Source organism: Pelodiscus sinensis, chromosome 15, assembly GCF_052426305.1.
Source record: "Pelodiscus sinensis isolate ZL-2025 chromosome 15, ASM5242630v1, whole genome shotgun sequence".
NCBI classification, from domain to species: Eukaryota; Metazoa; Chordata; order Testudines; family Trionychidae; genus Pelodiscus; species Pelodiscus sinensis.
In genome coordinates this window covers 33,404,108-33,416,674 of record NC_143066.1, presented here as the reverse complement: position 1 = coordinate 33,416,674, position 12,567 = coordinate 33,404,108, and the positions used below count along the sequence as shown (strand labels likewise).

Genomic DNA, 12,567 nt, shown 5'->3' with positions numbered 1-12,567 from the left:
AACAGCTTTAAGCAGTCATTGCTGCAGGTCTGCCAGCAGAGCTAGAGGTGTATAGGAAAGAGCTGCCAAAGCTGATGGGGAGGGGGGAAGGGGGAGGGGAAGGGGGAGGGGGAGGGGGAGGGGGAGGGAGAAATGAATTCAGGAGCCCAGAACCACCATCTCACCTGGGCCAAGACACAGGGCACTTGTGAATCTGAAGACATTTGACATTGGCTTCCACTTCCCTTTCATCTGAACTTCACTCCAGCTCTTCAGGCTGCACACCTCACTGTCTGGCTGTGGATGCAGAAGGTGCTGACTGGCCAGTGCACTCCACTGCTTTGCTTGGACACAGACCCTGGTTGCTTTGGGGTTCTTGCCAGGAAGCCTCCCCCCTTACGGTAGCACTACACCCCAAACTAGTTTACTAAAATGTCTCTGGGTAGCTCAGCCATCGCATCTCATGTCCCACACTGGTTAACTAGGAGTCTCCCTTCAAGAGCAGACAGTGTATTGGCGCTAAGCGTAAACTGCTGGTAAATAGATGGTGACCTAAGCAGGCTTTGAAGAAACAAGGTCTGCTAAGGGTTGGCTACTGCAGCACCTAAAGAGCCCTGTCCTGGTAGTTGCTGTCCCCACTATACTGGGGAGGCAAGAGTCAGAAATCTCTATGGAATTCAATCCCCCTTCCACACAAGCAGCAGAGGTATAGAACATTTAAAGGCTAAAACACAGTGTGGGGTGGTGGTTGGGGACACAATATGAGCCAGGAATCAGCTGTCCTGGCTCATGCCAGGTCCCCCCAGCTGCGCTTCTGATTTTGAAATGTATTAAGAACCAGCAGGCTCTTAATACATTTAAAGAGCAGAGGTGCAGCATCTGGGACTGCACCCGGTCCCCACTACCTCCCTTGCTCCCCACAGAGACAGTGCTGCGGGGCTCCTGCTCCTCTCCCACCTTGCTGCCTCAAGGGGAAATGTGACTAGTCGAGGGACTAGTGGACTCTCTCATTAGCAGATAAGCAAAAGCTTATTGGTTAGTTGACTAGTAGCTTACATCCCTATCCCCTACCTCTCTCATCCTTCCTGCTTCTGGCAGGCTGCCTGTAAGTTTGCTTGATGTTCAAGTCAAGCCACATGCAAATCAGTGTCTTGCTCTGACATTTGGGATAACTATCCCTCAATGTATTAGTGTCCCCCAGTCCCGTCCCCCCCACACACACACACTAGCTTGGTTGGGTCAGGGGAGGAAGGAGAAGGAAGAATAGAAGACAATCACTAATATCATCAGGGCATCTGATCACCCCTGTGTCTAAAAGTTACACAGGGAAGTAGAGTCCTGCCCAAAAGCCTGCCCACCAAAGAAGACCATCTGGCAAATGCTCAAGGCAAGGGGCCTAGTTCCCACACAGTAACAAAGCCAACATCCACTCCAAACAGTTATGCGGCTCAGTAGAGAAAAAAGGTGTTTATCTTGTAAGCCACATTTTATTTCTAACCTGATATTCTAGTCTGACCTTGATGAGGCTCACATACACAAATATATTAACATAACCTCACTCTCCCATCTCCTAGATGGGTTTGTTTCCTAGATAAACCAGCTGCTTTCGTGGCCTTGGCAAGCTTCCCAGGTAACAAGTAGACTTCCTGATCACATCCTTGTCTGGGCTCTCATCTGCTCCTAGCCAGACCTGGAGTATCAGGAAGCAGTTACCTGGGCATACTCTCTCCAAAGACTTTGTAAATCCAGTAAGAATCCAACAAATCTAGATTATCCTCAACAAGGCTCTAAGGTCACTTTTTTCATGCTGCCTGTTTAGGTCTAAGTTTCCTGCTGATCCAGCCATGACAGCTTCAACATCCAGGATACATTCCTAAATCCTGACTGGGAAAGATGACTGTCTGTGGCTCCTCAAACAAGCAAGTTTTAAATTCATCTCCAGGAAAGATCTGAAGCACCCAAAGAGGTGGTGAATCAGAGTTGCCCTTAGTCATCACACTAAACTAGCATCCCTGTTGTACATCCCCACTTCAGCCTTCCCCTAGGTTAGTGAAGGAGGTTCAGGACTTCATTCCAGTTCTCTACTGGAGTAGAGTGGCAACAGAAGCCAAGCAATCTCTGCATGTGTTGGGCCTGAGACTGCAATGGCTTCTGCTCCTCAATTGCAACTCTTTGGTAGTGCATGTGCACTATCTGAACACAGGAATGCCTCTGGACTGCCTGTGGGATTAGTCTTTCCTTCCTTCCCTCCCTCCAGAAAACTAGACACCAGGATCCTTTTTGCAGAGGGGCCCTTTTAGTGCCTCATTCTTATTTAGGCCAGGCAGAGTCCAATTACTAAAGAGATCCCACTCACAAGGGGGCAGATGCTAGCTAGTCTGTCCTCACACCAAACTCCATATTTGGAAGGGGGAGGTCCAGTTGAAAGAACTTTTGTCCACCACCCACAGCTGGTGGTGGTGGTGTGGGAAACAAATCAGACCAACAGAGTGCTGTCTCCACACTGAAAGGGACAAGGGAGGACAGCAAGACCCCAATGAGTACAGTTGAAGTATAGACCTTCCATGGCCAGTATCAAGTATTCATTTAGGCTGCAACTCCCATAGGCTTTTAAAAAGCCTCAGTCTCCAAAGGATCCTCTCCTCCCCAGGATCAGACAGTAGAGGCAGGCTTATCAGCCAGTAGGTGAAAGGGCTGTCTAGGAAAGTCTCCCTAGGGCATGTGGTTTTAGGTTTGTTTGTAATTAACCTTGGAACAGAGCGGTTCTACTGCAGGGGGAGGGAGGAGCCAGCAAGGGACCAAAAGAACAAGCAAGTTGTGCCCCAGCTGAGCCTAAAGAGAAGCAGCAACTCCACAACTGCTGGTTGCTGCTGCTGGCTAGGATTAACAAAGCGGAAACCGCTTCCCTGCCTGAAACTGTACTTAAAGGATAGATCATATTGCAGCTAATTGCTCCACTGCTATCCCTGACAGCCCGGAGCAGTTTGCTATTTCTTTCTCCTTTAAGAAGGGGAATGAATGAAGCTAATGCAAGAATCCAGATTGGGGTCCATCTGGACCCATGAACCAAATCCTTTTCCTCCCCATCCCAGAGATTTGGGCTTTGGCTTTCTACACGTGCCAGAACTATCCTCATGGGACAACTCTGGTGGGTTGCCAGGAACTCAAGGATGCTCCGCTTAATTCACTGAGATTTATGCCCTCGATCCTGGCTTCCCCTGCAGCCACTTCAAAATGAAGCATCAGACCCAGAAGAGAGGTGCAATAGGGAATCAATGCCCTATCAACTTGCTAAACGGGGTCATTTGACCAATGCCCACCACACAAGATGGAGCCCACAGACTCTTTCACTCCATCCAAACCAGAGGGAAGTCTCCTTCGAGGGAAGGAACTTGAATGCTGAACAGACACATACCCCCTTACTGGGAAGACTCCTCAAAACCTTCAGGCAGCTCAGCCACACTGCTTGCACTACTAAACACCTAGACACATGCCACACCCTGAAGAGGAGCAATGTTATTTCCACCAGTGCTGCAGGCGCCTTGCTCTACACTTCCTTGGCTTGTAGCAAGGAAGAATTCCCTCCGCAGCCTGTTTGACCACTGTTGAATACTTCTCCAACCCTCCACCCCCATACCACCCCTCCCAACATCTGGATTTCCAATCCCAAATATCCAGCCTTTTGTCATGCTGGAGCAACAGCCCCCCTCCTCCTTCCCCTCCAGCTTAGCTTAGCAATAGCCATTCTTTCTGAACCACAAGTCCGCCCTTGTTCTCCCCATCCCCCCATCCTCTGGCTGGACAAATACTAAATATCAGCCAAGAGGGCCATTTGATGTTTATTTTTGGGAGCAGAACGTGGTGGTTGATTAAGTCCTAGAGGGAAGGCAGTGAATTCCCTGTCGCAGCCTGCGGAGCCGAAGACAACCATTACAGACACTTCAAGTGAGGGGAGGTAGGAATTCTGGTGTGACACACAACCATTTTGATGGTAGCTCACAGAAGGGTTTAAATCAGATCCATTCCCCAGCCTTCCTGCACAAATGGGAAGCCAAGCCACTAGCATGCAGCGGAAGGTCTGTATGGCAAAGCCAGGCAGTTGGTTGTAAGAGGTAGGAAGCCAGTCTTATATGTGAGAGTTTTGCTTCATTTCAGTATTCTCTCAGACTGCAGGGAGAAGGGGGAATCATTCTGTAAACCCCCCCTTTTGTTAGATGCCTTCAGCAACCAGCAATTAGGTTGGTGCTTGCCAAAGGCGCAGGATGGGACTGAAATTAGATGCTTAACAGCACTGCTGTGTGTGCTGACACTTTTCCATTGAACAGTGAGCGCACATGGAGCTCCACCATGGCCAGAGATACCGCCAGTCCATGAAATTCACACGGTCCTTCCCCTCCCCCCCACCAAATCATGCATAAAGCTGGTCACCACGCTACTCTATTAAAAGAGAAAACTCGGGCTTCCAAGGGGGGGGAGGGAAGAGCTCAGCGGGACCGGCCAAAGCAGCAGCCGGCCAAGGCAATGCGCTCTTTGTGTGAACTGAATGTAGGTCATGTTTTCCCTGCACAACCCAAAAAAATAATCACCCGCTCCACACCGCGTTTCAGCAAAGCCCTTATATAAACCCGGCCAAGACCTGACTGCAGCGAGCAGGCAAGGCCGTAGGACCCCCCCAAGGGACGTTTATGAAACACCCTAGGAGGGCTGTGTGCACCAGGGGAGCCAGGCCCCGAGCGGCAGGGCTAGGGACATGGCTTCTCCAGGCAATTCCGCAGCGGTCCAGGAGAGGTGGGGGGGAAGGAAGGTGGGACGCAGCCCACCGATCGGGCATTTTCTCGCACAAGAGGGGGGGATGTTGGCGTGAGGCCGCAGCTGGAGGAAAGTTGCCGCCTGGGCTCGGTTGCAGCCACGGCCGGGGCTGCAGAACGAAGGCAACCGGGGGCCACCACGAAACTCCTGCCCCGCTCTGGGGCCGCCCAGCCAGGGGGTGCTGCTGCACCGCATGCCAGCCCCCCAGGGTGCTGCGGGCCGGGGGGGTGGAGCGGGAGGGGGGGGGGATGGCCCTTACCTTGCCGGGTGGACACGTTCCTCTCGTTGCCGGCTGTCAGGACCACCTGCGGGCAGCTCTGCTCCAGCACGAAGAGCTCGTCCTTGCCCACCTTGGTGCTCTTGCCCGCCTTGAGGGTGCCGCTGGGCCCGGAGGGGGCCAGGTAGCGCCCCTCGCCGTCGCGGAAGGCCACCTTGCCGGACCTGAACTCCAGCGTGTAGCCGGTGCCCTTCTCGGGCTGCTCCACCAGCCGGCCGTCGTGGCGCAGGAAGCGGTGGTCGCAGGTCTGCACGCTGTAGCGCTGGTCCTGGAAGACCAGGGTGATGAGGGAGTCCACCCCCCAGGGCACGTCGCGGTCCACGGCCATCTCCTCCTGGCGGGCGCTGAGGTGGGCGTAGCGCTTCCTGGTGAGGCTGTAGATGTTCACCTGCGGGTGCATGGCGATGTGCACGCTCCACTTCTCGGCCGGCGACACGGCCTGGGCGAAGCAGGAGATGCGGTCCTCGGTGCCGCCGAAGAAGCGGCGGTGGGGCTCGGACTGCAGCGACCAGCGCCCGTCGTCGTGGGCCAGGATGACGAAGCGGCAGTCGGCGGCCGGCTGCTCGTGGTCGCAGCTCACGTTGCCGTCCTTGTCGGCCGCCAGGTAGCGGCCCAGGTGGCTGCGCAGGAAGACCACGTTGGAGTCGTCGCCGTCCTGCTCCAGCGTCCAGATCTGCTTCTTCTTCATGCTGGGCGCCGAGGCGTTCACCTTGAAGCCGAAGGCCTCCGCCGTCAGGTACTTGTTGCCGCAGTTGATGAGCCCGAACTGGATCTGCAGCGGCGCCGCGGTCCCGTTGGCGGTCATGCTGGCGCGGCGAGAGACGCGCGTCCACACACACACAGGGGGCGGCTGCTGCTGCTGCTGCTGCGGCTTCTCTCCGCCCCCCCTCCCCGGCCTTTGTTCCGCTGGACCGCGCGGAGCCGCCGCCCCCCCCGCTCGGCAGCCGCACAAAGCCCGCTCCGCCAGCCGAGCCCAGCTGCAGCCTATATAGAGAGGTCCGGGCTGCGCTGCCAGCTCCGCCTCCAATTGCGCCTCCGGCAGGGGGGAGCGAGCGCGCCGCAGCCACTGACAATTGGAGGGAGGAAGGGAGGTTCGTTCTATCCCCCTTACACACACACACACACACACACACACACTAACCCCCTTCCACACACACACACACACACTAACCCCCTTCCACACACACACACACACACACACACACACACACTAACCCCCTTCCACACACACACACACACACACACACACACACACACACTAACCCCCTTCCACACACACACACACACACACACACACACACACTAACCCCCTTCCACACACACACAAACACACTAACCCCCTTCCACACACACACACACACACACACACACACACACACACACACACTAACCCCCTTCCACACACACACACACACACACACACACACACACACACACACACTAACCCCCTTCCACACACACACACACACACACACACACACACACTAACCCCCTTCCACACACACACACACGCGCGCGCGCTGCAGGGGACAGACCCCACGGGGAACCCACCTGGTCTGTTCCGCCCCAACCAGCTCCTTCATTCTCCGCCCTCCCCGCTCTGCTCGGGGCCGGGTGGGTTTGGTTTGATCGAGGGAGCGGAGATGAGTGGCTTGATGCGATGGGTATAAAAGAGCAACAATAGGCAAGGCAGATCTGTTGGGTGTCCATAGGCAGCCCAGGGAAATGAGCCGTGGATGTAATAGAGCTTCGGGTCTCACAAGGCTGGTCTAATCGTTGGGGTTTCGCATTGGAACGGTAATCAAACCCAAGCAGTTCTACAGGGGATCACATCACATTGGTTCATTTCTTCAGTGGATGGGTAAGAGCCCTGCAAATCTGCAGATATCCACAAGTATCCAAATGCAAATGTCGGTGCGGATATTCGTGGCTCATTTTTGCAGATATGGATGTGGATACAAATGTATCTAGAATCCTGCAAATTTGTGGATATATGCTTTATATGCGCAGGTATCCACATCCACGAATGTCAGTGCGGATATGTGCAGCTAATTTTTGAGAATACTGATGCAGCTACAAATTTTGTGTCATCCCAGGCCTCTATGTATGGGCCATGTCTTGCATTTCTTTTTTGGGGGGGAAGGGGGAGAGTTGGGTCCTGGTCCCTGGTTTTTAACATATGAATAATAGGGAGGTAAATTCCTGGTTAAAATGTTTGCTGGTTAAACACTATGGCTACGTCTAGACTGGAATGATTTTCCGGAAATGCTTTTAACGGAAAAGTTTTCCGTTAAAAGCATTTTTGGAAAAGAGTGTCTAGATTGGCACGGATGCTTTTCCACAAAAGCACTTTTTGCGGAAGAGTGTCCGTGGCCAATCTAGATGCGCTTTTGTGCAAAAAAACCCCCGATCGCCATTTTTGTGATTGGGGCTTTTTTGCGCAAAACAAATTTCAGCTGTCTACACTGGCCCTTTTGCGCAAAAGTTTTTCGGAAAAAGACTTTTGCCCGAACGGGAACAGCATAGTATTTCCGCAAAAGCACTGACAATCTTACATGAGCTCGTCAGTGCTTTTGCGGAAATTCAAGCGGCCAGTGTAGACAGCTGGCAAGTTTTTCCGGAAAAGCGGCTGATTTTCCGGAAAAACTGGCCAGTCTAGACACAGCCTATGTTTAACCAGTTAACCCTGGAGCAGCCCTCTGCCCCCAGTATTTCGCAGCAGGTCCAGCTGGGCAAAAGCAACCTCACCCACAGTGCAATAAGACAGGCCAGGCCTAGCCCACCACACCGGGAGCAGGGGCTGATTCTGTCGGACAGGACTTTCTGTACTGCAGGCAGGGGCTGTTCCAGCTGGGCAAAGCCCCCAGTTAACCAGTTACAGGATAAGCATGCCATAAGGCTGATGCTTACCATGTAACCAGTTAATCCTTTACATTCCCAATGAATTAACTATTCTTTGGGTTCTTGGCCCAGCATTATTAAGGCCCATATTTTCCACCGGTGCATGGGCGGTTCGGCGATGCTGCTGTTTGTAATTACTCAAGAGAGATTTCTAGAGTCCGTGGCCTGGAGAAAAATAAATACAACTCTGCCGAAGAGTGAAATTTCACTGGCAAACTATACATCCAAACAAACTATGAGCCTCAAAGAGTTCCAGCTTGTTGCGTTTCCTTGAATTTTTCCATTGGGTGTGGAGGGTCTGAGTTATCTCATTTAACTTGGGATTTTGGTCCCCCAAAATCAACTGTCGTCCTGGAATGGCTTGGATCTTGGAGGAGGCACCAGGGGCCAGAGGCTCTCTACACCAGCTTTGAAGTCCTCTGTTTTGCTAGTCTACATGCCATGATTTTTTTGTCCACAAATCCTTTGGGGATTTCCCTTTATCAGAGAGGTTCTGCACTTGGAAGGGAAGGTTCAGGCTGCATTAAGTTGCACTGTTTCTGCCCATAGTTTGGGGAGGGGGAAAAGTCTGCACGAGCCAGGCTAGTTCTGCCCTGCCTCATCCCACTGCCTTCCACCCCTTTGTGCTGAAACCCCCCTGGAAGAATTGAAGAGACAGGGAGGAATGTTAAAAGCAGGCAAAACTCCCCCAGGCTCCCATCTACAACCCAATGAGGAGGCAACCCAGGGCTTTGAGAGAGTCATCAGAAACCAGCATTCCCCAGATCTGAAATAACATTTCCAGAGAGTGGGGGAATTAAGTGGGAGGGTGTGGTGACTTTCCTTACATCAGGAGTCCCTTGCTAGAATCCCCTCAGTTGTCTGGTGGCTCAGTGGCACCTCATAGTCCCCCACCCCCATGAATTCTGTGGAGGGAACTATAGCTCTGCTCAGGTCATTCTGTTCATGACACCCTCAGAGCTAGCCTGGGTATGATTACAGCCTTAATCCTCCCAAATGTTCACTCAGGCAGATAGTCCCACTTATCTACCTTTGCCCCCACCCCTCACCCCCATCCAGGTTGCACTTCCGGATATACCAAACCCCCTTTGTGCTGCTCTAGCATTATGAAAGGATCACAAAATGGGCTCAAATGCCCCCCTGAGAATGCTTCTTGTTCAGGGAGACTTCCTGGCAGGTATGGAGGTGGCACTCTTCCCTAGCCCCCGCTTCCAGCCGCTGGGATAGGGCATGCCCAGGATGCACTGCACTATGGATATCTTCTGTTTCTCTGGCCCTGTAGTAGGGATATAAAATCCTGTTTAATTGGTTTACCTGTTAAACAAATTGGCTACGTCTAGACTGGAATGATTTTCCAGAAATGCGCGTCTAGATTGGCACGGACGCTTTTCCGCATAAGCACTTTTTGTAGAAAAGCGTCCGTGGCCAATCTAGACGCACTTTTCCCCAAGAAAGGCCTGATCGCCATTTTCACTATCGGGGCTTTTTTGCGGAAAACAAATATCGGCTGTCTACACTGGCCCTTTTGCGCAAAAGTTTTGTGCAAAAGGACTTTTGCCCGAACGGAAGCAGCATAGTATTTCCGCAAAAACACTGACAATCTTACATGAGATCATCAGTGCTTTTGCAGAAATTCAAGCGGCCAGTGTAGACAGCTGGCAAGTTTTTCCGGAAAAGCGACTGATTTTCTGGAAAAACTGGCCAGTCTAGACACAGCCATTGATTAACCGGTTAACCAATTAATAGGAAGGGTGGAATGGGGTTGCAGGCTCCCACTGGTTAATCTTAACCAGTAAGCCTCACCCATTAAACGAGTTAAACATTAGTTAAACATTCACATCCCTACCATGTAGGGGACTTTAAGGCTGTACCAGCATATGGAGAGTGGGGGGTGTTGAACAGACTGTTGGCCCCAGAGTACAAGGGGGGCAAAGGTCACATATAGCTATTTAACCACTCCTCGCCACCCCCCCTTCCAGTGTACCTGACCCAAATGAAGAAGCTGAGTAACTGAGAAACCACGCCCCATAAGGGGCACAGATCCAAGTCAGAGCTTTTGGGTCAAATTCTGCTTTTGGATGGGCTGTTCCTACTGCCAAAGAGGGTTCTGTTGAGGCAGCATGGACGTCAATTTATGAGTTATTCCAGATTTGCCCTCCAAGCATTTCCATGCAGATTTTGGCCCAAATATAGATGCATTTTTAATTCGGGGGAAATAAGTGTTCTGGCCCTATTAAGTACACCCACCACTGAGTAATACACAGATTCATTTTATTTAGTGAACCCTCCCTTCTCTTGTCTTAAAGTGGTAAAAATCAACATTTCTTTTACAGGGAATCTACATTACTTCTTTCAAGTACCTAAAAGGATGTTATAAGGAGGAGGGAGAAAAATTGTTCTCCTTGGCCTCGGGATGGGACAAAAAGCAGTGGATTAAATTGCAGCAAGGGAGGTTTAGGTTGGACATTAGGAAAAACTTCCTAGCTGTCAGGCTGGTTAAACACTGGAATAAATTGCCTATGGGGATTGTGGAATCTCCATCACTGGAGATATTTAAGAGCAGGTTAGACAGATTCCTGTCAGGGATGATCTAGATGGTGCTTGGTCCTGCCGTGAGGGCAGGGGACAGGAGTCGATGACCTCTCAAGGTCCCTTCCAGTTCTAGGATTCTCACCAATCTCGTTGACATTTGGATCCAGGACTGGCCACAGACTTTTCTGGGCCCGGGGCAATGTGGGAGGTGGCTAGGCTCCGCCCTGAAAGTGGAGGGCCTCCGGTGGAAGGGGTGGGGCCGGGGGCTAGCTTCCCTCGGCCTACTCTCAGTGTCACCAGGACTTAGCTGCATTCGGCTCCAGTGGCAATTTAAAGGGCCCAGGGCTCCAGTGTCTGCTGCTACTGTGGTAGTGGTGTCCTGGAGCCCTGAGTCCTTTTAAATTCCTGAGCCCCAGGATAACTTCCCCCTTTGCTACTTCCCACTGTCAGCAGTCTTGTTTGGACCCAATACTGGTCTATCAGTACCATGGTGGCTTTAGGGCCCCATCAAACCCTTCTACTCTTTGAGGAAGGAAGAGGAAAACCATTCCTTTGGTCCAAACAATGACAAAGGCCCCTCCCTCTGACACTGAAGAAACCTCCAAAGTACTTAGGCTCCTGTCACTGCTTTCTGGTGAAGTTAGGCGCTTATATATCTTTGAGAATCTGGGCTTCTGTGGCTTGGGAAGCAGGAGAATGTGTAGTAGAAAGAGATGAGGCCAGTGTTCCTTGTAAACTGAGTGCTTGGACAGCTGCCCAAAAGTGATTTAAATGCCATCCAGCTGATTAACAGAGTGCCCACAGCATGTGTTTCTACTGGTGGTGCATATCAACACATGCCTCGCAGCACATAACAAAACTTATTCTGCACATGGATGGAAATAATTAACGAACATCAATCAAGACCAAGGGAAAGCTGCTCATTATCTTCCTCTAAACCTGCCAAAATCTGCTCCAGCCTTCTGCTCTCTGTTCTCAACCCCTTTGGCAGGGCTACTCAACTGTGGAAGCCCTGAAGCCACAGTGATACTCACAGCACATGATGAGGGCTGCAACTTAAGTGTGGTTGCATATACATGCCAATAGATATGCAAATAGATGCAAATAGCTTATTTTACACGGGCATGAATACTAAAATTAAGGCAAGACTACATAACACACAGGCCCCATTTAAGTCAGTTCTGTGATATTATAAAATGCAATATTTACCCAATTTCCACCCTATGACAGCACTTGTAATGAGCAATGACTGTCCAGGAATTTAACTACTAAAGACATATCAACAGAAGACCGTTATATTGACTCACCATTGCGGAGCGTGTTCCCAGTGGAGGCCATGTTCAAAGGATCCCACCCGCAGGCCTCATGTTGAGCCCTGCGTAAACCCAAACCGCACCATAGGCTGCAAACAAATGGGCCGCGTGTTGAATAGCCCTGTCTTAAAGGGTAGGGCACTGCCTCCTGAGTAGTGGGCAGTAGGTCTGGCCCTTCTCTGAACTTCCAGTGATTCCAGCTGAGGGTTAAATCCAGTATACATATGAAGGCCCAGTGTCTCTGTGTGTCCCTTTACATCCTGGTATCCACCTGGCAGCACAACTCACCTCATTTTGCCTGGGGTCAGTGCAGGCAACCCCCATTTGTCTCATGTTTGTATGACTAAAATGTTTAATAATTTTGGGGCCCTGATTCATTCATAAGGTGCCAGAGCTGTGGCCAACCCTACAGTGAACCTGGAATGGACTTTGAGGTAATAACATCACTAGAAGCCAGTGAATTTTGCAGGGGGTCTGGTTTTTCTGCAACACCGTGCACAGCTTGGTTCACTTCAGGAATTGTTTACATGGATAGAATTATAGAAGTTTAATGGACTATCCACTGTATATGCATATTGTTGCACATGTCTCAGCTTAGACAATGAAACTAAATTAGTCAGTTCAACTTTCTATTTTTTGATCAGTGACACGATTCTCAAGGGGTATTGAACTTGTAGGCTTTGGCACCAAAAAGTACAGACCTCTTTTCACTATAGCTAAAGGAGAATTCTTTTAATTGTAAATAGCAGATTTTTG

At 51.0% G+C, this 12,567-nt stretch overlaps 1 protein-coding gene across 1 annotated transcript in view; it reads right to left on the bottom strand.

Moving 5' to 3' along the window:
* FSCN1 (fascin actin-bundling protein 1) overlaps positions 1-6,040 on the bottom strand; it is a 30,102-nt gene extending 24,062 nt beyond the window's left edge. Inside the window, exon 1 of the mRNA XM_006112917.4 lies at positions 5,048-6,040. Coding sequence (XP_006112979.1) covers positions 5,048-5,870 — 823 coding nt within the window. The 5' untranslated portion in view covers positions 5,871-6,040. The remainder of the gene's footprint in view (positions 1-5,047) is intronic.
* Between the last annotated feature and the right edge of the window lie 6,527 nt (positions 6,041-12,567).